Source organism: Mobula hypostoma, chromosome 10 (assembly GCF_963921235.1).
Source record: "Mobula hypostoma chromosome 10, sMobHyp1.1, whole genome shotgun sequence".
Classification (NCBI taxonomy): domain Eukaryota; kingdom Metazoa; phylum Chordata; class Chondrichthyes; order Myliobatiformes; family Myliobatidae; genus Mobula; species Mobula hypostoma.
In genome coordinates this window covers 9,987,278-10,015,000 of record NC_086106.1, presented here as the reverse complement: position 1 = coordinate 10,015,000, position 27,723 = coordinate 9,987,278, and the positions used below count along the sequence as shown (strand labels likewise).

The following is a 27,723-nucleotide window of genomic DNA, read 5'->3' as shown; positions in this document are numbered from 1 at the left end:
CTGGCTTTTGCGGACCCCTGATTGCCCTATGTACTATACACTGATGCCAGCCAAGAGGGATTAGGGGCCATCCTGTATTAGGATCAGGGCACCGGGTTGAAGCCTGTAGCGTTTGTCAGCCAGAGTTTGTCACCCTCCGAGAGAAACTATCCCACCCACAAGTTGGAGTTCCTGGTGTTGAAATGGGCGGTGGTGGATAAGCTGAGTGACTATCTCTACGAGGCCAAGTTTGAGGTGAGAACGGACAATGACCTGCTCACTTACGTCCTGACCTCAGCGAAACTGGATGCTACAGGCCGTCAGTGGTTGGTGGCATTGTCGGTATATGATTTCAGCCTGAAGTACTGGCCGGGGAGCCGGAATGTCGATGCGGACGCTTTGTCCTGACGGGCGCATGAGGAACTGGAGAGGGACGAGGAGTGGGAGAGCATTCCTGCCCCTGGGTTGAAGGCCATGTGTCAGTTTGCTATTACCGTGAAGGCTAAGGAAAGGGAGAGGCCGGATCGCGCAGTGGACCCATTGGGTGCTTCTGATGACAACCTACCCCCAGTTTACTATGACCTGACTGCTCTGAAGACCAAGCAGCTGCCGGAATTAAGTCCTGGGGAAGTGGCCACTGCTCAGCGAGATGACCCAGGCATTGGCACCGTTTGGTACACAGTGGAAAAGGGGGATCCGCGGGCGGAGAAAACAAAATACTTTTTGCTGCCTCCATTACTGAGGGAATGGCCCCGGTTGAAGTTGAAGAACCAAGTTTTATACCGGGTAACGTCACCCCCGGACCGACCTCGGTGTTGGAAATTGGTCCTGCCTGAGAAGTACCAGAAGTCACTGCACGATGGTTCTGGACATTTGGGGGTGGAAAAGACCTATAGATTGCTCAAAGACCAGTTTTACTGGCCCAGAATGAAGTCGGAGGTTGAAGAGTACTGCAAGTCGTGCATTCGCTGCATACGCCGGAAGACACTGCCTGTGCAGACCACTCCTCTGTCACACTTGCAGAGTGCAGGGCCCCTGGACCTGGTGTGTATGGATTTTCTGTCCATAGAACCCAATGCCAGCAACACGACGAATGTCTTAGTCATCACGGACCACTACACTAGATATGCTCAGGCTTTTCCTACCAAGGACAAGAGCGTGACTACGGTGGCAAAAGTGTTATGGGAGAAGTATTTTATACATTATGGCCTTCCCCGGCGGATACATAGTGACCAGGGCCAGGACTTTGAGAGTAAGCTCATCTATGAGTTACTGGGCATGCTGGGAGTTGAGAAATCGAGGACCACACCCTGTCACCCGCGGGGCGATCCCCAGCCTGAGAGGTTTAATCAGACCTTGCTAGACATGCTCGGGACTCTGGAGATCAGCAAAAAGAGCAGATGGAGTCAACGTATTATGCATCTGGTTCACTGTTACAACTGTACACGCAATTAAGCTACCAGATATTTGCCCTATTATCTGATGTTTGGGCGAGGCGAGATTGCCCATTGACCGCTGTTTCGGGACTGACGCGGGTGACGTCCTGCCGAAGCATTATCTGAAGTAAGTGTCTGATATGAGGAGAGAGTTGAAAAGGGCTTAACAGATTGGCTGGGGTGGTGGCCACCAGGCAGAATCGGGGAAATAAGAGGAGGGTTAACCAGAAAGTGAAGTTCTCCCAGCTTCTGCCGGGAGACTGAGTCCTCATAAGGAATTTGGGATCACCTGGAAAGCACAAGCTGGCTGACCGCTGGGCGGCCACACCCCATGTGGTGGAGAGTCAGATGCCAAACCTACCGGTTTTCCGGCTGAGGCCCGAGGAGGGGAAGGGACCTGTCAAGATTCTCCATCAGAACCACCTGTTGCCCCTGGAACAAGCAGTGCAGGTAGACCTAGAGCCCAACTTGGAGTCTACACCTAGTACGAGGACTCTGCAGAAGTGAGGGGCGATGGAAGAGCCCACCGCGAAAGAGACTGGGCCGGGTCCAGCCCCTGAAAGGGATACTGATTCGGAGGATGACGATTCAGATGTGAGGTACATGCTGCCGTTCGCTGACTCTCCTGTGATGGAGGAAGAGTCTCCTGGTCTTTCTCCCACTGGGTTAGGTGGGGTAAGGGGGGGCTATTAGTGGGCAGCCGGGGATACCGCAGGATGCTGAAAGAGAGGAGGTGGGGCCTGAGCGAGAGACAGGGGGTTCCAGGGTGCAGAGGGGTTTGAGTGACCGCTCACAGGAGGATTTGCCACGTAGCCCCATAGTGTCTGAGGCAGAAGAGTTAAAAGAGGAGGTGCGGAGGTCTCAGAGAATTAGGAATCCCCTCCCCCCCCCGGAAAGGTTGGCCTATGTGGCGCCTGGGGAACAGGGCGTGATCTCTACTGTTTTGGGAAGCTATGTCACTGCTTTCTGCACTTGGATTGGGCTCTGTGTTTTGCAGGAAGGGTTGGTAAATTATTTGAATGTCCTGAGGGCATGACCAAATTCGGTGAGGGGAGAATGTAGGGTTCTCAGTAACGTTAACTGCTAAGGCTAATGAAATGGCTTCTCTGTCATATTAAATGATGAGGGCAAGTGTGGGAGCAGCTGGTGGTTCCCGAACGGCGGATACCGGAATTCGACGGTTCGGAGGTCGATTGTGGATTGATCAGGAAGGCGTTAGCGCCAACAAATTATATTTTGTGTACAAGACCGATAAACTTATTGAGTGGCGCCTTCGTATTATTTTTCCTACTAACTGCACCACCTAAAAGAGTTATAAAGTGTAATCATTTATTCTTACATATAAGTGTGAGGTGGTTCATTTTGGTAGGTCAAATATGATGGCAGAATATAGTATTAATGGTCAGACTCTTGGCAGTGTGGAGGATCAGAGGGATCTTGGAGTCCGAGTACATAGGACACTCAAAGCTGCTACACAGGTTGACCATGTAGTTAAGAAGGCATATGGTGCATTGGCCTTCATCAACCGTGGGATTGAGTTCAAGAGCTGAGAGGTAAATGTTACAGCTGTATAGGACCCTGGTCAGACCCCACTTGGAGTACTGTGCTCAGTTCTGGTCACTTCACTACAGGAAGGATGTGGAAACTATAGAAAGGGTGCAGAGGAGGCTTACAAAGGATGTTGCCTGGACTGGGGAGCATGCCTTACACGAATAGGTTACGTGAACCTGGCCTTTTCTCCTTGGAGTGACAAAGGATGAGAAGTGACCTGATAGAGGTGTGCAAGATAATGAGAGGCATTGATCGTGTGGATAGTCAGAGGCTTTATTCCCAGGGCTGAAACGGCTAACATGAAAGGGCACAGTTATACGGTGCTTGGAAGTAGGTGCAGAGGGGATGTCAGGGGTAAGTTCTTTTATGAAGAGATTGGTGAGTGTGTGGAATGGGCTGCCGGAGACTGTGGTGGAGGCGAATACAATAGGGTCTTTTAAGAGGCTCCTGGATAGGTACATGGAGCTTTGAAAAATAGAGGGCTATGGGTAATTTCTGAAGTAAGTACATATTTGGCACAGTATTGTGCTGTAGGTTTTCTATGTTTCTTTGCTTCTCTACATTATGTTCTGTCTGCGGAAGGTAGAACACCAAACCCTGCAATACACCACTAGTCACAGCAGCCAACCAGAAAGGCTCCCTTTACTCCCGCTCTTTGCCTCCTGTCAGCCAATCTTCCATCCATACTAGTACCTTCCCCACAGTACCATGGGCTCTTAACTTATTAAGCAACCTCATGTGTGAGACCTTGTCAAAAGCCTTTTGAAAATCCAGATGCACAAATTCCACCGACTCTCCTCTGTCACCAGTACAATTTTCTATTCCGTGGTGTGCTGGAGCAATGGCATCAACACGGGTGATGCCAACAGGCTCAATAAACTGATTGGAAAGGCTGGCTCTGTTATAGGAGTCAAACTGGACACACTGGAGGCTGTGGTCGAACAAAGGACACAGCAGAAAATCCTGACAATCCTGGACAGTGTTCCTCACCCTCTGCATGCCACCTTGGCTGAACAGAGGAGCACTTTTAGTAATAGATTAAAACAAGTGCACTGTTCTGAAGAGCGCTACATGAGGTAATTCTTACCCTTGACCATTGGGCTAACCTACATCCGGGGAAGTGATGAACCCTTCCTGTTAGACTGTAAGAGGCAACTTATTTTTTATTCTTTCTTACTGCTCTTCTAGTATTTGTCTATCTGTGCACTTGTAGTGCTACTGTGACACTAATTTCCTTCGGGATCAATAAAGTATCGTCTATCTATCTTTCAGAAGCCTGGCATGTACTCCATCTAGTCCAGGTGACTTAGTTACATCAAGATCATTTAGCTTCCCAAGTACATTCACCTTAATAATAGCAATGACAATCACACACATTTCCGTCATTCTGCTAGTGTCTTCCAGTGAAGACCGAAGCAAAATACTGATTAAGTTTGTCTGCCATTCCCCCCCCCCCCACCCCCCATTACTACATCTCTAGCATCATTTTCCAGTGGTCCAATATCTAATCTCATCTTTTACTCTTCATATACCTGAGAATAACTTTTTGTATATTTTGATTGGCTAGCTTACCTTTGTATTTCATCTTTTCTCTCTTTATGGCTTTTTAGTTGCATTCTTTTGGCTTTAAAAGCTTCCCAATCCCCTGTCTTCCCCCTAATTTTTGCTATATTATATGCCTCCCCTTTTGCATTTACACTGTCTTTGACTTTCTTTGTCAGCCATGGTTACTCATTCTCACTTAAGAATACTTTTTCGTATTTGGGATGTACTGTATCTATCCTGTCTTCCGAATTGCTCCCACAAACTCCGGCAAGTGTCTTCTTCCATTTAACTGTAATCAGCTCATCTCACGTCCCTCTATAATTCCCTTTACTCCACTATCATACTAATACCTCTGATTTTAGTTTCTCTTTCTCTAACTGCAGGTTGAATTCTATATTACGATCATTGCCTCCTAAGGGTTCCTTTACCTTAAGTTCCCTAATCAAACCTTTGTCATAACACCAAATCCAGAATTGCCGTTCCCCCAGTAGGCTCAACCACTAACTGCTTTAAAAATCCATCTCATAGACATCCTGCAAATTCCTCCTCTTGGTATTTTCCCAATCTACCTAAATTTGAAATCCCCCATGACAATCACTGGCCTTTTCACATGACTTTTTTATCTCTCATTGAAATTTATAGCCCATATCCTGGCTGCTGTTTGGACGCATGTATAACTCCCATCAGGGTCTTTTTACCCTTGCAGTTTCCTAACTCTACCCACAAGGATTCTATATCTTCCAATCTTACATCACCTCTTTCTACAGGTTTGATTTCATTTTTTAACCAACTGAGCCACCCAACATCCTTGTAATTTTTTTTTTACAGCTGTGTGGACCAAACATTACTCTGAGCAGGAAATTTTTACATAGCCTGAAAACTCGTACGGCCAGATTTGGGAACGGCTTCTTTCCAACTGTGATAAGACTGCTGAACGGATCCTGACCCGGATCTGGGCCGTACCCTCCAAATATCCGGACCTGCCTCTCGGTTTTTTTGCACTACCTTACTTCCCATTTTTCTATTTATGGTTTATAATTTAAATTTTTAATATTTACTGATTTTATCTATTTTTAGTATCTTTAATATTTAATATTTGTAATCCAGGGAGTGTGAAGCACAGAATCAAATATCGCTGTGATGATTGTACGTTCTAGTACCAATTGTTTGGCGACAATAAAGTATAAAGTAACCGCGGCACTTTAAATGTCACTCTTTTTGTAATATGCATGCATATTTAGAATGAAAATTTTTTAAAACACATACATTTTATTTTATTTATTAATTGAAGGGTATAATGAAATACAGTACAACAAAGAAAATCTTTCATGTTTTGTAAACTTATTTCTCATCCATCTTTACTACAAATCCATAGTCTATAAACACTGTCCGGTTAACTTCACAGATGAAAGACACATATCAATCCTCATTAGATCATCCAAATGTTCCTCTTCTAGTTTGTTTCTGGATTTACAACTGAGTGAATTGATAAGACTGAATCCAAGTTCACAGTTAGCACTAGAAGCTTGAAATGTTCCGACAAGGATTGACAGTTCTTCAGATTCTTCATTTTTAAGCACGCAGTTCAACATGTCAGTGAATTTCTTAATTGAAACAGTCTTAACTTTCTCAGAAATGACAAATTTGAAATCAAAGTATTGCTGCAATATTTTCGATGCAACACTTTCGTCATAGTTTGTAATAGTAATTGAGTATTCTTTTGTCAGTCTCACAACATTCAGAATTGGTTGCGTTTGCAATAGCAGCAGGGTCAAAACCCTGCCATTCGCTTCAAAGAATTGTCACATCATTATTCTTGCCAAGCGTAACATTTGCCCCATCTGATGTAAACATAAGAATATCAAGATTGCTTCAACCATAGTGATACTGTTACATACAGTTAGTTTCAAAATACCCACAACAGTCTCATAGGAAGTTTCATTTTCCGGCAGAAACAAAATAAAAATTTGTCATTTTCAGTTCAGAAATGTCTGTACTTCAGTCAGCAATTAGTGTATGGAAAGCAGATTTCCACAATTCTTCCATTATCTGTTTCTGAAACACAAAGTTGATGCACTCAACACATTCTCATTGTGCCAACTCTTTGGATATAAACAGATTTAGCCAAATTAGCATGAATTTCCCGAATAAAACATTAAATTTTAATTGCTAAGATGATGTTATCAACTACCACTTAGACCAGATCAGAGTTAGATTTCTTTCAAACATCTTGTTTCACTCTTGCTTCACACTTTTTTGGAGTTTCAGTTAACGTGTGCAAAATTCCACATTTCTTCTGGTTGTGTAATTTGATAATGGCACCTATATGAATTCTCTGGTTAAGACGTTTCAAGTAATCTAGCTTCCCTTCTTCCAATTTCTTTCCACCACTGAGCTCACCCTCTACTTTCACTGCTGCACAAATAGTGCATACATCTCAAGTATCTTCTTATGTGAAAATATTGTCAATTTTCTTTTTTGATGTGAAGATGGTAGTTCTGTATCTACAAGCTGCAAAAAAGCAATTCTACCTTAAATTTTGTACAAGCTTCGTTCTTCAAAGCATTTAACTCTTCAGCTTTTCTTTATGACATCCTTAGGATACTCAAAAATAATAATTATTATTAGAGAATACAAATATAATAATTATTATTTGAAAATTTTAACAAGGTAAGCCGAAAAAATTATAATTTTAATATAACTAGTCATGCAAACAATTTTATAAAAAAAGTTTTTACATTTTTCTAACAATTTTAAGTAAAAAATCTCTCATTACGCTGATTTTTTTTAAAGTTTGATTACAAAAAAATTTCACATCAAACACAAACCACAACACAAGTAAACGATGCCAAGCAGTCAAAACAACTGACAAATGCAATGGCAAAAATAAAATGTTTTGACTAGATGGCGTTGGTGTTCAGTGGCTGACGGTATATTAACAAGGAGCTACTGGCTTCCATTCTGTGCTTATTGTTACAATTTGTAACAGCGCTGTAAGTTGAAACATTGACAATATAAATATGCTAAAGCTCTAAAATGTTTCAAAGTAAATGTTGTGGTACATTTATTTAGAATATTTATGGATTATATTCGTTAACACACAATTACACACTATTTCACAATTATATTAACATAGATTTCAAAATAATATTGACATTACATAAAAGAAAATTCCATCCGTGTGGCAACAAAGGCGATGTGTGTAAGAGCATTTCCGTTACTGTGTGGCTGCACAATCTCCCAGCTTAGAGGGAACAGTGGAGCTCACTCATCACCTCCGCCTACCTGCCTATTCTTTCGATACAATGTGAATCTTTTCCAACTATAATCTTCTTTCAGCCATGAGTCAATGATGCCCAAGACATCATGCCTGTCAAGCTCTAACTGCACCACAAGATCAAACAACAGGAATTCTGCAGATGCTGGAAATTCAAGCAACACACATCAAAGTTGCTGGTGAACGCAGCAGGCCAGGCAGCATCTGTAGGAAGAGGTGCAGTCGACGTTTCAGGCCGAGACCCTTCGTCAGGACTAACTGAAGGAAGAGTGAGTAAGGGATTTGAAAGTTGGGGGGGGGGAGATCCAAAATGATAGGAGAAGACAGGAGGGGGAGGGATGGAGCCAAGGGCTGGACAGGTGATTGGCAAAAGGGAATACGAGAGGATCATGGGACAGGAGGTCCGGGAAGAAAGACGGGGGGGGGACCCAGAGGATGGGCAAGAGGTATATTCAGAGGGACAGAGGGAGAAAAAGGAGAGTGAGAGAAAGAATGTGTGCATAAAAATAAGTAACAGATGGGGTACGAGGGGGAGGTGGGGCCTTAGTGGAAGTTAGAGAAGTCGATGTTCATGCCATCAGGTTTGAGGCTACCCAGACGGAATATAAGGTGTTGTTCCTCCAACCTGAGTGTGGCTTCATCTTTACAGTAGAGGAGGCCGTGGATAGACATTATCAGAATGGGAATGGGATGTGGAATTAAAACGTGTGGCCACTGGGATATCCTGCTTTCTCTGGCGGACAGAGCGTAGATGTTCAGCAAAGCGGTCTCCCAGTCTGCGTCGGGTCTCGCCAATATATAAAAGGCCACATCGGGAGCACTGGACGCAGTATATCACCCCAGTCGACTCACAGGTGAAGTGTCGCCTCACCTGGAAGGACTGTTTGGGGCCCTGAATGGTGGTAAGGGAGGGAGTGTAAGGGCATATGTAGCACTTGTTCCGCTTACACGGATAAGTGCCAGGAGGGAGATCAGTGGGGAGGGATGGGGGGGACGAATGGACAAGGGAGTTGCGTAGGGAGCGATCCCTGCAGAATGCAGAGAGAGGGGGGGAGGGAAAGATGTGCTTAGTGGTGGGATCCCGTTGGAGGTGGCGGAAGTTACGGAGAATAATATGTTGGACCCGGAGGCTGGTGGGGTGGTAGGTGAGGACCAGGGGAACCCTATTCCTAGTGGGGTGGCGGGAGGATGGAGTAAGAGCAGATGTGTGTGAAATGGGGGAGATGCGTTTAAGAGCAGAGTTGATAGTGGAGGAAGGGAAGCCCCTTTCTTTAAAAAAAGGAAGACATCTCCCTCGTCCTAGAATGAAAAGCCTCATCCTGAGAGCAGATGCGGCGGAGACGGAGGAATTGCGAGAAGGGGATGGCGTTTTTGCAAGAGACAGGGTGAGAAGAGGAATAGTCCAGATAGCTGTGAGAGTCAGTAGGCTTATAGTAGACATCAGTGGATAAGCTGTCTCCAGAGACAGAGACAGAAATATCTAGAAAGGGTAGGGAGGTGTCGGAAATGGACCAGGTAAACTTGAGGGCAGGGTGAAAGTTGGAGGCAAAGTTAATAAGTCAACGCGTTCTGCATGCGTGCAGGAAGCAGCGCCAATGCAGTCGTCGATGTAGCGAAGGAAAAGTGGGGGACAGATACCAGAATAGGCACGGAACATAGATTGTTCCACAAACCCAACAAAAAGGCAGGCATAGCTAGGACCCATACGGGTGCCCATAGCTACACCTTTAGTTTGGAGGAAGTGGGAGGAGCCAAAGGAGAAATTATTAAGAGTAAGGACTAATTCCGCTAGACGGAGCAGAGTGGTGGTAGAGGGGAACTGATTAGGTCTGGAATCCAAAAAGCGTAGAGCTTTGAGACCTTCCTGATGGGGGATGGAAGTATATAGGGACTGGACATCCATGGTGAAAATAAAGCGGTGGGGGCCAGGGAACTTAAAATCATCGAAAAGCACCACAAGATTGCCTACCTTATTCTGTATACTGTATGCATTCAAACAGAACACCGTCAGTCCTGCATTCGTCACCCTTTTCGATTTTGTTCGTTACACTTAAGCGCACTGCACTGTCTGCAATTTTGCCCTATCATGTCTTTTTTAAGTCTCACTACATACTGCATCTAGTTGTATACCAACTGCCCCTTCCTCAGCCCTGTCACTCCAGTTACCATCCCTCTGCGATATTACTTTAACCATATTCCCCCCTCCCCCCCAAATAGTTCTAGCAACCCTATCTGGAAGGATTTTAGTCCTCTTGGGTGTAGGTGTAACCCACCCTTTTTGTACACATCATACCTTCCCCAGAAGAGATCCCAATGATCCAGAAATCTGAAACCCTGCCCCTGCACTAATTCTTAAGCCACGCATTCATCTTTCAAATCAACTTATTCTTACCCTCACCGGCGCGTGGCACATGCAGCAATCTAGTGATTACTACTCTGAAGGTCCTCCTTTTCAGCTTTCAGCCTAACTCTAAATCTCTCTGCAGGTCCTACTCCCTTTTGCTACCTATGTCATCAGTACCAATACGTACCACAACTTCCAGCTGTCCACCTTCTCCCTTTAGGACGCTATGGACCTGATCTGAGACATCCCTAACCTGGCAACCTGGAAGCAACATACCAACCGCGTGACTCTTTCACGTCCTCAGAAACTCTCTATGGAATCCGCTATCATTACTGCATTCTTTTCCCTCCTTCCCTTTGAACCACAGTGCCAGAGATAAGGTCACCATGGCTTTCCCAGGTAGGTCATCCCCTCCCACCCAACTATATTCAAAGCTGTATACTTAATATTGATGCTGGCCAGTGGTGTAGTGACATCCACACCAGACTGTGAGGTGAGTGGTCTTGGGTTCATATCTGGCCATCTCCCTGCATGCTTTCCATCTGTGCAGTGTTGAGCACCGAGCTAGCAACTCGGCCTCATGAAAAACACAAAAGTGCAAGGGCAAGGTTGCCACCCAAAGTGCCAGAAGATGCGGAGAGGAACTCAGAACTTATTATCCAGGGGAATAGCCAAGGGATACTCTGCACTAGCTGCCTATCCCCTTTCCCTCTCCTGAAGTCACTCAAGTACCTGCCTCCTGGAGCTCAAAAGTGACTGTAGCTCCCATCTATCATCTCCTCATTTTTCCCTATGAGCAGAAAGTCATCCAGCGGCAGCTCGATGTACTTTATGCAGGTAGTTATCAGGGAGACAGGCGGTCTCCCAAATTTTCCCACATCTCACACAAGGAACGTGCCACTAACTTTGGACACATTTTCAGTGCACTAGCTATGCACTCACAAAAAAAAACTTACTAGAAACTTACTTAGAACCTCCACCTGTGCTTGGCCAAACCTAACCACTCTAACACTGCCCACTTGCACAATGGCCACTCTGCTTACACCTCACTTCTTTTTATTGGCCTCTGCCAAGTGCCTATTAGATCATTATGATTGCAGCCTGATGAAAAGCTCCCAGAGCACCCGAGCTCTTAATAAATCTTGTGCTGATTGCAACCTGCCAGTTTCCAGCTGGGATCACATGCTTTCTTTTCCAAAGACTGAGAACTGATATACTAGTGTAACAAAGGAAATATTTGTTCATTCCCTTCAGTAACTCAAAGGCTATTTACAACGTTTATTTCCAAGTTGCTTCATCCAAATCTCACCCTTACACTGAACACATGTCCAGGTTCTCCCTGCTGCGACTGGTGTGGTATCGATCTAGATGCTATCTAGCAAATCCACCGCCGCATTCAAAGATCGATGGTGAACTGACTTTTACAGCAGGACTGATGTGTTCTTGTGTTTGAGACTGCTTTACACATATCATTTGCCTTTTTCACCCTGTAAAAAGTTTATAAAAGGCATTGAAGGGCGAAGGGCATAATTTCAGATGAGATAATTTCAGAGTCTCTAAGGTAAACTCTTACATCACACTGTTACGGTGAGACTCCATGCTAGTTAAGAGAACAAATCCTCATCGTCTACCTGGTCATGGCTCGAGCATTTGTACTCACCATCAAATTCGCTGAATGTCTCACAATGGGTCAATCCTGCCTGCAGTATCCGTGATTTGGCTCAGTCCATTGTTACAGTCTAACAATTCTGGTATGTCCCAGTACCCAACGAGAAGCTAACAGTATTTCTACAGCCAGACCTGGAGACTTTCTGATCAGTGTGACCCTGAGGAGACTGATTGAACTCAGCCACAGCAATGCTAATGAATGCCAAGGATAGGTGATTAGACATCCGTGTTGGAAATTGTTAATGTATGAAACTTTTCCAGTATGAATGCTACAGGTCACTCGTCGCCCAAAATCTCTACATCATGCACCCAGGGAGAGTAGAAGAAGCAAGGCCTCACTCCGCAGAAGGGTGCAGAAGCAGATGATATTCGACAAAGGCGATTTGCTAAAGAACCAAAAGTGACACAAAGAGTTTGCATTTCCCATGCAGCTCCAATTGGCATTTTAATGCATTGGAAGTCGGATCCAGGACTTCCTTTCAGGCTTCAGTCTGAAATATTCCCTTTATCTACCGAGGTATGGTCATCGGACCTGATCTCATTGTTCCACTTCAATTGGTAGGAAATCGATTATCTACTCATCTGATAGATACGTTAACTGTATTTCATCTCAGAATTATAATTTTGCTCTGAGTCCCAAATCCTTAGAAAAGAGAAGGGAATAAGGAGGTTAACAACCAATGTCATTCTTCCTCAGCCCAGAGATCTTGAGGGACTAAGAACATCAGACATAATTGCAGTGAACTCATCTTCTCCTTCAGTCTGCAGAAAGTCATGCAGGAAATTCAAGGGAAACCTCTTCACCCGCAGAGTGGTGACCATTTGGAACCCTTTGCCACAGGGAGAGGTGGACAGCAGGGATGGATTGAAAAGGGCTGTCGTGGAACACGAACACTGGCAGGGATCAGCTGGGCTGAGTTGACCCCCTACTGTACACATGGTGTGTTGGAGGTTCTCTAAATATCTGAGACAGAGTTTAAAATAGAATTTATTTATTTGTTTGTCACAGGTGCAGAATATTAAACTCCAGTCCCATTAAAGGTGAAAATCAGCAGAAGAAACTTCTCCCGTTCCCAGTGACCAGGGTGGAGCACTGAGTATGACGAGCAACAGCAATAACTGCAGTCTGACATTAACTGCCGCTTTTGAACTTCTGGATACAGCAACCATGAGGGGCAAATATCCAACACGCAGTTTATTTAAACTTCCTCCGCAGTGTGACCTCAACAGTGCTTGACAAGATGGGATAACTGAGTGAATCCCTTCCCACATTCAGAGCAGATGAACAGGCTCTCCCCAGTGTGATCTGACTGGTGTGCCAGTAGGTCAGATAACTGAGTGAATCCCTTCCCACAGTCTGAGCAGGTGAATGGTCTCTCCCCGGTGTGATCTGACTGGTCTGTCTGCAGGTGGGACGACTGAGAAAATCCCTTTGTACATTCGGGGCAGGTGAATGGTCTCTCCCGAGTGTGAACCGATTGGTGCGTCTGCAAGTGGGACGACCGAGTGAATCCCTTCCCACATTCAGAGCAGGTGAACGGCCTCTCCCCAGTGTGAACTCGCTGATGTACCTTCAGCTGAGATGACTGAGTAAATCCCTTCCCACAGTCTGAGCAGGCAAACGGTTTCTCCCCAGTGTGAACTGACTGGTGCGCCAGTAGATCAGATGACCGAGTGAATCTCTTCCCACATTCAGAGCAAGTGAACGGTCTCACGCCAGTGTGAACGGACTGGTGTGTTTGAAGGTGGGATGAACGAGTGAATGCCTTCCCACATTCCGAGCAGGTGAACGGTCTCGCCCCAGTGTGAACTGCCTGGTGTGTCTGCAGGTGGGATAACCGACTGAATGCTCTCCCACATTCGGAGCAGCTGAACGGCCTCTCCCCAGTGTGAATTCGCTGATGTACCTTCAGTTGAGATGACTGAGTAAATGACTTCCCACAGTCTGAGCAGGAGAACGGCTTCTCCCCAGTGTGAACCGACTTGTGTGCCAGTAGGTCAGATGACCGAGTGAATCCCTTCCCACATTCAGAGCAGGTAAATGGTCTCTCCCCAGTGTGAACTAACTGGTGCGCTTGTAGGTGGGATGACCGAGTGAATCCCTTCCCACATTCAGAGCAGGTGTATGGCCTTTCCCCAGTGTGAACTCGCTGGTGTACCTTCAGCTGGGATGACTGAGTGAATCCCTTCCCACAGTCTAAGCAGGTGAATGGCATCTCCCCGGTATGAATTGACTTGTGTGCTAGTAGGTCAGACGATCGAGTGAATCCTTTTCCACATTCAGAGCAAGTGAATGGTCTCACCCCAGTGTGAACTGACTGGTGTGTCCGTAAGTGGGATGCCCGAGTGAATCCTTTACCACATTCAGAGCAAATGAACGGTCTCTCCCCAGTGTGAACTGTCTGGTGGGTCTGCAGGTGTGATAACCGAGTAAATCCCTTCCCACAGTCTGAGCAGGTGAACGGCCTCTCCCCAGTGTGAACCCGCTGATGTACCTTCAGTTGAGATGACTGAGTAAATCCCTTCCCACAGTCTGAGCAGGTGAACGGCTTCTCCCCAGTGTGAACTCGCTGGTGTGTCTGCAGATCAGATGACCGAATGAATCCCTTCCCACAATCAGAGCAGATGTACGGCCTTTCACCAGTGTGAACTCGTTGGTGTGTCAGCAGATCAGATGACCGAGTGAACCTCTTTCCACACACGGAGCAGACAAAAGGTTTCTCCCCACTGTGAACGGACTGGTGTGTCTGCAGGTAGGATGATCGCGTGAATCCCTTCCCACACTGAGAGCAGACATACGGCCTCTCCTCGGAGTGAGCTGGCTGTTGCTTCATCACGAGGTATGAATGAGTGAATCACTTCTCACACACAGAACAGTTGAATGGTCCCTCTGCCTCGTGAACTCAGTGGTGTGTCTGAAGGAGGGCTGACTGAGTGATCTCTCCCCACACACGGAAATGGTGAACCGTCTCACTGTGGAGTGAACTTGCTGATGTATCTTCAGGAGGGCTGAGTGAGCGAATCCCTCCCCACCCTGAGAGCAGGTCAATGATACCTGCCTGCTATCAGCTCTCCGGCAATTTATCAAGTCAGATGTCAGACACAGTGAATCCCTTGCACAATCAATGCAGTTGAAGAACTCATCTCTAGTGAACAAATGCTGAACAAACCCGGTTCCAGTGGATCTCACCGACTTACAACATTTCAGAGACAAAGCATGTGTCCAGCTGGGATGAGATGCTTCTTCATTTCCAAGGATCGACAACAGGTATTTTGTTGTTACAAAGGAAATATCTGGCCACTCCTTAAAAATCTGGACCGACACAGCAGAACAGAGGTGTGTTGTGTTTGAGGTTCCTTTACACGAATTCTTTGCCACTTCTAACCTGTGAATAGATTTACAAAAGACGTTAAAGGGCGAAGATCAGAATTTCAGCTGAGAGAATTTTAGATTCTATGGTGAGCCAGATTTGTCATCACACTGTTACGAGTTTCAAACCAAATGAGCAACTCATCTGTTAACTGAAGGATCAGGCATCCAAACTGACCTGCTGAGGTGGAGTGTGCATCAAAGAGACAGCAAGTACACTCGCTTTAATTCCAATCCCCTCAAATAATATCCACAAGCTTGGACAGTCAAATACAGACATATATATTACGATGGCAGTGACACCCTAACTCTGTCTGTCTCAAGGATCTCAGTTTAGCAGTTAGATGTTGCCTTTACACCTCATCGGAACTGCACCCAAGCAATATATGCTGCACCGTTTCTTGAGAAAAGCACTCCATACAAATGCTCATATCATGCATATTAATTCTGAACAACAAATTTTTCAACCTAGCACGTCCAATCTGGAAATGTGTCAGTATAACTTCGTAGTAGAGTGCTCCCAATACTTTACTAACGTTGCCAATATTAGATAACTAACTTTATGCCCTCTTCCGTTAACCCAGTAAACCAATACTAACTGTAACCTGCATAGATGTAAAGGCACTTCACCCATTTCTACCAGTAACACCGGAATTGGGGATTATTTAATACCATCACAACGTAATCTCAATGTTTGAGCTTGAATTTTATCTAGGTGCTGCACGATCACTGGTGAGGCTGGCCCATAAGCAACACATCCGAAATCAAAGACAGATCTGATTAAAACGATATACATATGCTGAAGTGACCTCCAACTTTCACTCCAATCCGCCCAACTTAGCACCTGAACGCAGTAAGGTTTTGTTACACCTCTCTGGAATTTTATTCTCATGCACCTTCCATGTTAGCCTTGTGTCCATCCATATACCTAGAAACTTTACCACTGACTCTTGTTTAAGAGTTGAGATCAATTGTGGGTGTAATGTGCCTTTGAGAAAAACAAATAACTTGAGTCGTTGCAACGGAAAATTTAAATCCCCACCGATGTCCCCATTCCTCTACTTCATTAAAAGCTGCCTGCATTTTCCTAACCACATAATTTATATTCCTGCCTCTCTTTCACACTGCAACATCAGCAGGTAACGATTTGGAAATATCTGAGCCAACATTTGAGAAAATATCATTAATCGTAGCATTGAAAAGGAGTGGGCTACACACACTCCCCTGCGGAGTCCCATTCTCTATCTCATACTCTTATAGAGAACGTTGTTTTCACCCCAACCTCCATCTTCCTGTCACACAAAAATTCTTGAATCCAATTGAACATTTTCAATGGTTCAATTTAATGTCAGAGAATGTATATGGTATACAATCTGAAATTCCTAACTCTTCAGACATCCACAAAAGCTAATGGCATGCTGGCTTTCATAACAAGGGGAATTGAGTATAAGAGCACGGAGGTCCTTCTGCAGCTGTACAGGGCCCTGGAGTACTGTGTGCAGTTTTGGTCTCCAAATTTGAGGAAGGACATTCTTGCTATTGAGGGAGTGCAGCGTAGGTTCACAAGGTTAATTCCCGGGATGGCGGGACTGTCATATGTCGAAAGATTGGAGTGACTGGGCTTGTTTACTCTGGAACTTAGAAGGCTGAGAGGGGATCTTATTGAAACATATAAGATTATTAAGGGATTGGACACGCTGGAGGCAGGAAGCATGTTCCCGTTGATGGGTGAGTCCAGAACCAGAGGCCACACTTTAAGAATAAGGGGTAGGCCATTTAGAATGGAGTTGAGGAAAAACTTTTTCACCCAGAGAGTGGTGGATATATGGAATGCTCTGCCCCAGAAGGCTGTGGAGGCCAAGTCTGTGAATGCTTTCAAGAAAGAGATGGATAGAGCTCTTAAAGATAGCGGAATCAAAGGTTATGGGGATAAGGCAGGAACTGGATACTGATTGTGGATGATCAGCCATGATCACAGTGAATGGCAGTGCTGGCTCGAAGGGCCAAATGGCCTACTCCTGCACCTATTGTCTATTAAAACAGACGAAAACCTCCAAATGACAGAAAACATTAGAACCCCAAAGCCCCCCCCTGCCATGCACAAGCAGCAGCAAAGCATCAACCCCTTCCCCACCCCCCATCCACCATGTAAGCAATAGCACAGCCCCCAGAGACCGTGATCTGGAGTCCATCAAAAACTACTGTCGATCCCAACACGTCGACATCTCACAGGCTCTCTCTCTCTCTCATGAATGAGGGTGGGAGAGGTATCGCTCCTGTTCACAGCAAGTGGGGTGGGGGGGGGGCAGGCCAACAGCTCACTGATTTGATGTTACAATCTACCACCTACTCCCATCTTTTCCAGCTTAAGCAGCAATCCTTATGTCCATAACATATCATAAGCTTTCTCTACATCAGCGGTCCCCAACCGCCGGGCCGCGAGGAAACGATATGAGTCAGCTGCACCTTTCCTCATCAGCCAGTAGGCTGGTCCTGGACTTATTTCCTGACATAATTTACATATTACTATTCAACTATTTATGGTTTTATTACTATTTAATTATTTATGGTGCAACTGTAACGAAAACCAATTTCCCCCGGGATCAATAAAGTATGACTATGACTATGACTATTCCCTGTCACGCACTGTTGAACTTGAACACAGGGTTGCCAACTGTCCTGTATTTGCCGGGACATGCCGTATATTGGGCTAAATTGGTTTGTCCCATACAACCCCTTGTCCCGTACTTCCCCCTGCTAAGGTAGAGCGTTCCTATGAAACCTTCCGTGCTGAAATGGCGTAAAGCAAAGAAGCAATTACCATTCGTTTATATAGGAAAAATTTTTGAGCGTTCCCAGACCCAAAAAATAACCACCAAATCATACCAAATAACACATAAAACCGAAAATAACACTAACATATAGTAAAAGCAGGAATGATATAATAAATACACAGCCTATATAAAGTAGAAATAATGTATGTACAGAGTAGTCGGGAAGATTAAGCCAAAACCCATTTGTGGGGAAAAAAATCAGCACGTACGGCACATGTGCGCACACAGGTGCCCATGCAAGGCTTCATGGTCATTGTAGTCTTTCCTGGGGTAAAGTGTCCCGGGATTTGACTGCTACTTTTGTCCCTTATTTGGGAGTGAGAAAGTTGGCAACCCTAACTGTAAAAGACATGTTGAGGTGAGTTTAACTCTACTTGAACACCACCCCCCCCCCACCCCGGTCAGCCGGTCCGCAAGAATATTGTCAATATTAAACCGGTTTGCGGTGCAAAAAAGGTTGGGGACCCCTGCTCTACATTACAGAAACCTGCTACCACTGATTCTTTATTAACTTTGGCCTTACGAATATCAGATTCCAGACTTAACACTGAGTCCAAGTCCATTCTCCCTTTACGAAATCCAGACTGGTATACAGCTAATCTTCCACTAGTTTCCACAAAATAAGAAAACTTTGCTATAACTATTCATTCCATTATCTTTCATATGTGTGAAATGAGTGAAACAGATCTATAAATGGAAGGATTCCATTGCTCCTTACCAGGTTTCTATACAGGGTTAACAACCGCTAATTTCCAGGAAGCAGGATGTCACCCTACAACCCATATTATATTAAAAAATTTCAAAACCAATGCAAGTTACAAATCTGACAACTGTGTAAACATATTATAACAAACTTCACCTTTTCCTGGTGTTGTCTGACCAGCACTATTAATAGCCCCTTTTAAGTTCACACAATGTAAATTCAATATCCAAGCAAGAAGTGGAACGTTCTTTCTTCTCAGAAATCTGAGGATTGCTTGCAAAAGCTGGTTTTGTATAAGACCTCTCTCCATTACTAAAACTGACTGAACTATGTAACTGACAAGGAAAGATCTACAGATGCTGCAAATGAGAGTAACACACACAAGATGCTGGAGGAACTCAGCAGGCCAGGCAGCATCCATGGAAAAGGGTAAACAGTTGACATTTTAATAGACAATAGGTGCAGGAGTCGGCCATTCAGCCCTTCAAGCCAGCACCACCATTCACTGTGATCATGGCTGATCATCCACAATCAGTACTCTGTTCCTGCCTTCTCCCCATATCCCTTCACTCCGCTATCTTTAAGAGCTCTATCTAACTCTTTCTTGAAAGAATCCAGAGAATTGGCCTCCACTGCCTTCTGAGGCAGAGCATTCCACAGAACCACAACCCTCTGTGTGAAAAAGTTTTTCCTCAACTCTGTTCTAAATGGAGTTTTTGGGCTGAGACCCTTCACGGTGTCTGAAGGGCAGCATGGTGTCCCAGTGGTTAGAGCTTCTGCCTCACATCTCCAGCAACCAGAGTTCAATCCCAACCTCCACATCAGAACACCTGTACATGGACATCTGTTTTTGCTAATCATTCTGCTTTTTCAGAGTCAGTTACTTCAACCTTCTCCCTGCTAAAACCAGGAATACACCAAGTTTTCTAACTCCTATTTTCTGTATCATGCCCCAAACTTCTGTAACCCAATACCATCATAGTATGTTCTCCAATACATTTTATTTGCCTTTCTCACAAATTTTCTAACTATAACTTGAGCTCTTTTATATTGTATGAAAGATGAATAGGAGTAACACTGCTCAACTTTCCTACAAGGTTTATTCCGCTCCATCGCAAACCATCCATCCACCAGGGAATAGCCCTCCTTTTACTATAACCCAACGATCTAGGCAACTGATTCCTCAGCTATTGATCAAATTTGCTGGTGAACGCAGCAGGTCAGGCAGCATCTCTAGGAAGAGGTACAGTCGACGTATCGGGCCGAGACCCTTTGTCAGGACCTGCTGTGTTCACCAGCAACTTTGATGTGTGTTGCTTGAATTTCCAGCATCTGCAGAATTCCTCGTGTTTCTCATGGGGTCAGTGTGGACATGGTGGAGGATTACAAATACCTGGGGATACGAATTGACAATAAACGGGACTGGTCAAAGAACACTGAGGCTGTCTACAAGAAGGGTCAGAGCCGTCTCTATTTCCTGAGGAGACTGAGGTCCTGTAACATCTGCCGGACAATGCTGAGGATGTTCTACGAGTCTGTGGTGGCCAGTGCTACCATGTTTGCTGTTGTGTGCTGGGGCAGCAGGCTGAGGGTAGCAGACACCAACAGAATCAACAAACTCATTCGTAAGGCCAGTGATGTTGTGGGGATGGAACTGGACTCTCTGACGGTGGTGTCTGAAAAGAGGATGCTGTCTAAGTTGCATGCCATCTTGGTCAATGTCTCCCATCCACTACATAATGGACTGGTTGGGCACAGGAGTACATTCAGCCAGAGACTCAGGAAGTCATTCCTGCCTGTGGCCATCAAACTTCCTTGGAGGGTCAGACACCCTGAGCCAATAGGCTGGTCCTGGACTTATTTCCTGGCATAATTTACATATTACTATTTAATTATTTATGGTGCAACTGTAACGAAAGCCAATTTCCCTCGGGATCAATAAAGTATGACTATGACTATGTTTGCCTCAGCTATTGAGTTGAGTACAGGACTTAAGACAGTATTACTCATCTTTACATCCTCCAAAACCAAATGATCTGGAAACCTACTTACTTATAAATCATCAAACAGATCCCAAGTTGTCTATTTTTTTAATTCCATCTGGGGATACAAGAAACTTCCCTCAGATACGGATCCACTGTACAGATAACGGGGAAATGATCACTCCGCACTGCTGTATCACTATACACTTCCTAGTCACACACACTTGCTGTACCCTTAGATACAGAGCGTAAGATCTATAGCAGAAACAGTGTTGTTCAATATTTACTCCTACCATCATTCAAGCACACCACTTTGTCTCCCGGAAAGTCATCCACCACCGTCCCACTACAAACCCACATAGTATCACGAGTATTAAAATCTCCAGACCGTATAACCTTCCATTTCCCATTTCCACCCACACTTTCCAATATATCAAGTGTTAACCTTTCACAAGGGTTATAAAAAAATTATCTGTACTTTACTGTTCTTTCCCCAAATTTCAACCACAATCGACTCATAAACAGCCCCAAGTTCCATACCTCTGTGTGCTATCCCATTTTTGACAAAGGTAGCCATTCCTCCTCCATTACCCATTCTCCAATCACGTCTCATAACAACATAACCTTGTATCATAAACTTACAGATGATTTCAACGTACACATATAACATCAGGTTTATCTGGTATCTCTTCAATACATTTCTTAACTTCTTCATCATTAGCTAACAAGTCTGAACATTAATGACTCCACCTTGTAAAGCGTAATTTATAACTTCAAGAGTAAAGTCCTTTATCCTGTAATTTTAATTTTTTTAATTGTGATACAGTGCAGAATGGGATCTTCCAGCCCTTCAAGCCACACCACCCAGCAGCCCCCGATTTAATCCCAGCCTAATCACGGGACAATTTACAATGACCAATTAACCTACCAGTTGGTACGTCTTTGGACTGTGGGAGGAAATGGGAACACCCGGAGGAAACCCACACGGTCAAGTGGAGAATGTACAGACTCCTTACTGATAGTGGCGGGAATTGAACTGGGGCACAGTACTGTAAGGTGTGCTAACCACTACGCTACTGTGTGACTTTTAATATAATTTTTCTCTTCTACTTTTACTCATGCTGGACCATTTACCACATCTGCCATGAAAATGAGCAACTTTGGTTTATATATTTTAAAAAATCATCAAATCCTTTGTTATAGATCCTGGACTTTACGCTATGCCTTTAACATCTCTGTACTTTGGATATGAACTTTCCATTGACACAGTGTTCTGTGCTTTCTGCATATGAAATGCCCATTCCTGCCTAACACACTGTACTTCCACAGCTTTCTTATATACAGTCATAGTCATAGACATACTTTATTGATCCCGAGGGAAGTCTGGTTTCGTCGGGATCAATAGGACACCCTGCATAGGCACAGCTATGTTCCCCTCCAGAGCTGCTACATTTTAGCCTAACGGTTTCCTCATAATTGCCATAGTGAGCACACCTTCAGGGATTTCATGGCTCTGGGGACATGCCGATTCTAGGCTGGTGCCCCTGGCTGGAGCGTCACGGGAGAACACGGAACATCGGGAGCAGCGGGTTAGCCGCTAGGGGTTGTGTGTCCGGACAGCTGCGCCCTGCTGGTGCCGACTCTGTTGGGCACAGAGCTCGGAAAAAGCAACGCAACAGATTTTTAACATCGTATATCAGCGTGTTGCTTGTTACGTCTCCTGTCTCGCTGTGAAACAGAGACAACCATTTTCCCCTTATATCCTTTGACCCCAAAGCTTTCTCACATTTACTATCTTTGCAAGATACCAAGAGAGCTGGTGGTATGTCGAATTATCGGGTGAACGAGCAGATTTTGGGGTACTGCAAGCCTGTGTCTTTATTAATGCTTGCTGCATGCTTGAGTGCTTGGTGGAGGGTGCTGCTGCTTTTTTGCTGGTGGGGGAGGGGGGGTCGTTTCCTTGCTGCTGCTTGAGCGTGGGAAGGGGAAGCTGGGGGGGGGGGCTTTGGGGTTCTAACGTTTTAACTGTCATTCATTCTTTGGGGCACTCCTCTGTTTTCATGACTGTCTGCGAAGAAAGAGAACTTCAGGAAGTATATCGTATACATTTCTCTGACATCAAATGCATCTGTTGAAACCTATTGATAATCATGTTCTCCACCACCTCGACCATGCCCCATTTAACCCCTACATGAGCAAACTCTGGCACTAAAAACACATCAGTTACAGCAGAGAAAACAGCACAGACTTCAACCATATAACCTAAATTAACCTTATCCAGCAACTTTTTTCTATCAAATTCAACCAACAATGATAAGCTACCTGTTCTTACTCCACCACAAAACCCTTATAAACATCTAGCAACTTTTCACCCCAGCCAAATCAGCTTTAATTTGGTCCACAGAATATATCCTGGGCCAAACAGAACAATGCAGCTACAAAGAAGGTATGACAGCAGCTATATTTCATTAGGAGTCTGAGGAGATTAGTTATGTCACCAAAGACACTTGCAAATTTTTACTGATGCACCCATGGAGAGTATTCTAACTGACTGCATCACCACCTCGTATGGGCAGCAGCAGGATTGGAAAAAGCTGCCAAGAGTTGTAAACTCAGTCAGCTCCATCATGAGCACCAGCCTCCGTAGTATCCCGGACATCTTTAAGCAGCGATGCCTCAAAAAGGCAGCATCCATCACTGAAGACCCTCATCACCCAGAACACACCTTCTTCTCATTGCTGCCATCAGGGAGGAGGTACAGGGAGCCTAAAGACACACACTCAACGATTCAGGAAAACTTCTTCCCCTCTGCCACAAGATTTCTGAATGAACACTGAACCTACAGACACTGCCTCACTATTTTTTGTTCTACCTATATAACTTTTTAAATATATATATATATTTACTGCAATTTACAGTTTCTGTTATGTATTGCAATGTTCTGCTGTCACATAACAACAAATTTCATGACATATGCCAGCGATATTAAACCTGATTCTGACTTTGAGACATCTGGAGAATATTCCCCAAAGCCACTGTTACTGAATATAATTCCTTGAAGGCATTTTCCTTCCTTCCCACAGCTTTAATCCCAAAGCTTTCTCACAACGTTTACTTTCTTCGCAAGATACTAAGAATGCCCCACAATATCTCCAAATGCTTCTTTCTCTCAAATCCCTAGTTAATCTAATTGGATTTTTTAACATCTGAAACAGGTCCACATTTAAAACTCAACAAAAGGTTAAACTCTTCCTTCCTTTTATTTAGTGCTGTCGATTGTTTTCATCACTAGACGATAACCCACTACAATGGTTGATAAGCCGCTGAATTTTCCCTTTTCCCAGGAATCTGCCTTTTGCCTTCCCGCATACAAGCCCAGTCACCCTCCCGTTCGCTACTTCCGCCTTCTCCGTCACTTCCTGCCACCGCTACCCACCCCCCACTTCCGGCCTGACAGCCAGTCCCAGCCGCAGGCTCCGTCCTTTTGTGGGAGCCACCCCAATTCTGCAACCAGCTCCGCCGTATCCTGGCCGCGTACACACCCTCGGGGCCATTTTCAGAGTCTAGGTCAACGCGGAAAAAAAAGAAAAAATGAGAGTCGATCAGCTCAGCGTCCCGATCGCCCTCACCCCCCCGGAGCCCCGCTCCTACCGACTGCCGATCCTCCAGAGCCTGTTGTCCACTAAGCGCGCATGCGCGGTGTTCCGGAACTCCCGGCGAACTTTACGCCTGCGCATTTGATCAGTGGGTCGCAGCAGGCGAATTCTGGCACCCCGGAGACTTCTGGGTAAGCAAGGCGCCATTTCCCTTGAGCAACCAGGATTGTTAGCCCTGAGCTAAAATCCCAAAGCTGGAGCACTGGTGGACCACTCTTAGTCTGGCCTCTACCCTTTCACCTGCTTGGCGTGGGTAATCCTACCAAGAGTCAAACCAGAACGCCAAATAGCTCTCCAGGCCATTGAGGCACACGCCTCCAAACCCTACAGCAAGGTTGTGATCCTCTAGGAGACAGCCTTCCTTGCTGTTCTGAACACCAGCGGTGTATCGGGCAGTAAGTAAGTAGGGTGCCATTTCAAGTGACTGGAAGTACCGGTTCCCCTGCCCTGTGCCACATGCCTTGAAACCAGTCAGTATTTTTATGTGGGGGACTCAGGAGTTACTTTAATGCAGTAAGCGCCCACAGACAATATATTCAACAATATGTCAACAGGCATTCCGTATGTCAAAAGTCAAAGTCCAACCCGCTTACAAATGCAGATAAAAACACAAAGCATTCTGCAGATGCTGGAAATGTGGAGGAACACACACAATGGAGCAGGGTCAGAAAGCACTGGGCAGGGCTTTAGGGCTGAGTGGGGAATAGTCTACAGAGAGATGGCAGAGGGAATCAGACCAGAGGGATGTGTCTATAAATGAAAGATCAGCAACAATTAGAAACATTGACTAAAAATAAATGCTCTTTTTCTGCAAAATGCTGGAGAAACTCACTGGGTTAGACATCATTGATGGAGAGGAATAAGCAGTTGACGTTTCCCCAGTGAACTTGCAACTGGATTCAGCCACCGTGATGATTAAAACTTTAACGTACAGCTTATTTGAACTTCCTCCTCAACGTGAAGTAGCTGGTGTTTCAGCAGGTGGGGTGACTGCATAAATTTCTTTGCTCGCTCTGGCTTCTATTTATTGTGAACTCACTGGAGCATGTTAAGGTGGGTTAACTGAATGCCTTCCCACACTCAGAACAAGTATAGAGGGACTCCCCTCTGTGAACTCGCTGATATTTCAGTAGCTCAGGTGAGTTCATATATCCCTTCCCACACTCGCGATAAATAAATGGCCTCGCTCCATTGTGGACTTCGTAGTGCTTTCATAGCTACATTGACCAAATGAAACCCTTCCCACACGGAAAGCAGTTGAATGCTACCACAACCTATAATCTCACTTTAAGGACTCGTTATCTCATGTTCTCGTTATTTGTTCTAATTTATTTATATCTGCATTTGCACAGTTTGTTGTCTTCTGCGCTCTAGTTGATCTTTCATTGATCCTGTTATAGTTACTATTCTATAGATTTGCTGAGTATGCCCGCAGGAAAATGAATCTCAGGGTTGTATATGGTGACTTACATGTACTTTGATAATAAAATTTACTCTGAATGTGAACTCACTGATGTGATTGCAGTTGGGACGGCTGAGTGACTCCCGTAGTAGGAACAGGTGAACAGCCGCTCTCCAGTGTGAATTTTCGGGTACGCTCTCACGTTGGACAGCTGAATGAATTCTTTCCCCTGTCAGGACAGGAGAACAGCTTCTCTGCAGCGTGACCTTGCTGAAGTATCTTCAGACTCTGACAGAGTATGTCCTTTCCCACACACAGAGCACGTGAAAAGCCTCTTCCCGGTGTGAACTCGCTGGTGTATGTGCAGATTCGATGTCCCAGTCGGCGGATCTCTTCTAAAGTGCGGGCCAATGAATGACATTCCAGCGCCAGTAACTCTACGGCGATATTCCAGGTCAGACCAGGGTGCAGTGAATCCCTCCCGCACTGAAAGCTGTTGAGCACCTGCTCTCTAATGATGGTGTGTTCTCAGGGCCTTGGTCCAACTGGAGGCAAATTTCAGGTTTTACCTCCAGGTTGGTTCGTCAAAATCTCACCCGTACACCGAACACATGTCCGGGTTCTCCTTGCCATGACTGGTGTGCTGTCTCCTTAAGTCCTGTGTGTGTGAGTCTCTCCGAATGTGACTATGTCTGTGTGAACTTTACCTCGTATTCCTTTGTCAATCAGTGAACATCTCTCTCTCCTCCCTCTCCCCCCCCCTCCTCCCTCTCCCCCCCCTCCTCCCTCTCCCCCTCCCTCTCCTCTCTCTCCCCCTCTCCCCTCTCTCTCCCCCTCTCCCCTCTCTCTCCTCTCTCCCCTATCTCCCCCTCCCTCTCCTCTCTCTCCCCCTCCCTCTCCTCTCTCTCCCCCTCTGTCCCCCTCTCTCTCCCCCTCTCCCCCCTCTCTCTCCCCTCTCTCCCCTCTCCCCTCTCCCCTCTCTAACCCTTATCTCCCCCCTCTCTCTCTCTCCCCCTCTCTCCTCTATCTCCCCCCTCTCTCTCCCCCCTCTTTATCTCTCTCTCTCCCCCTCTCCCCTCCTCTCCCACCTCTCTCCCCTCCCCCTCCCCCTCCCCCTCCCCCTCTCTCCCCCTCCCCCTCCCCCTCTCTCCCCCTCCCCCCTCTCTCCCCCTCTCTCCCCCTCTCTCCCCCCTCGCCCCCTCGCCCCCCTCGCCCCCCTCCCCCATCTCCCCATCTCCCCTCTCCCCCCTCTCTCCCCCTTATCTCCCCCTCTCTCTCCTCTATCTCCCCCTCTCCCTCTCTCCCCTCTTTCTCCTCTATCCCCTAATCTCCCTCACCCTCTCCCCCTACCTCTCCCCCTCCCTCTATCCCCCTCTCCCCCTCCCCCTCTCCCCCATCTCCCCTCTCTCCCTCCCCCCTCTCCCCTCCCCCTCTCTCCCCCTCCCCCTCTCGCCCCCTCCCCCTCTCGCCCCTCCCCCTCCCCATCTCCCCTCTCTCTCCCCCCTCTTGCTCCTCTCCCCCTCCCTCTCCCCCTCTCTCCCCTCCCCTTCTCTCCCCCTCGCCCCCTCCCCCATCTCCCCATCTCCCCTCTCCCCCCTCTCTCTCCCCTCTCTCCTCTATCTCCCCCTCTCCCTCTCTCCCCTCTTTCCCCTCTATCCCCCAATCTCCCCCTCTCCCCCTACCTCTCCCCCTCCCTCTATCCCCCTCTCTCCCCCCTCCCCCCTCTCCCCCATCTCCCCTCTCTCCCTCCCCTCTCCCCTCTCCCCCTACCTCTCCCCCTCCCTCTATCCCCCTCTTTCCCCTCTCTCCCCCTCCCCCTCTCCCCCCTCGCCCCTCCCCCCTCCCCCTCCCCATCTCCCCTCTCTCTCCCCCATCTTGCTCCTCTCCCCCCTCCCCCTCTCCCCCTCCCCTCCCCCTCTCCCCCTCCCCTCCCCCCTCTCCCCTCCCCCTCTCTCCCCTCCCCCTCTCTCCCCTCT

General features: G+C 46.2%; 1 protein-coding gene across 4 annotated transcripts; it reads right to left on the bottom strand.

Annotated features, from left to right (window-relative positions):
* Nucleotides 1-5,784: 5,784 nt before the first annotated feature.
* Nucleotides 5,785-26,200, bottom strand: LOC134352647 (zinc finger protein 420-like). Of its 4 annotated transcripts, none has more exons than XR_010019430.1 (3): nt 24,341-24,380; nt 7,043-15,186; nt 5,785-6,566 (listed from the first exon to the last, which is right to left on the bottom strand). XR_010019430.1 is itself a non-coding variant. In XM_063059980.1 (2 exons), exon 2 carries the CDS (start codon nt 14,632-14,634, stop codon nt 13,024-13,026), a length of 1,611 nt encoding a protein of 536 aa, XP_062916050.1. In that variant the 5' UTR covers nt 14,635-15,186; nt 25,857-26,200; the 3' UTR covers nt 5,785-13,023. The 4 variants fall into 4 exon arrangements, 2 of the variants coding, with proteins under 2 accessions (XP_062916050.1, XP_062916049.1); XR_010019431.1 differs by having other exon boundaries at nt 11,793-15,186; XM_063059980.1 differs by lacking the exon at nt 24,341-24,380 and adding an exon at nt 25,857-26,200 and having other exon boundaries at nt 5,785-15,186.
* Between the last annotated feature and the right edge of the window lie 1,523 nt (nt 26,201-27,723).

Excerpts from the sequence above, each read along its gene's own strand:
- LOC134352647 (XM_063059980.1), bottom strand. The coding sequence starts at position 14,634 with ATGAAGCAACAGCCAGCTCACTCCGAGGAGAGGCCGTATGTCTGCTCT.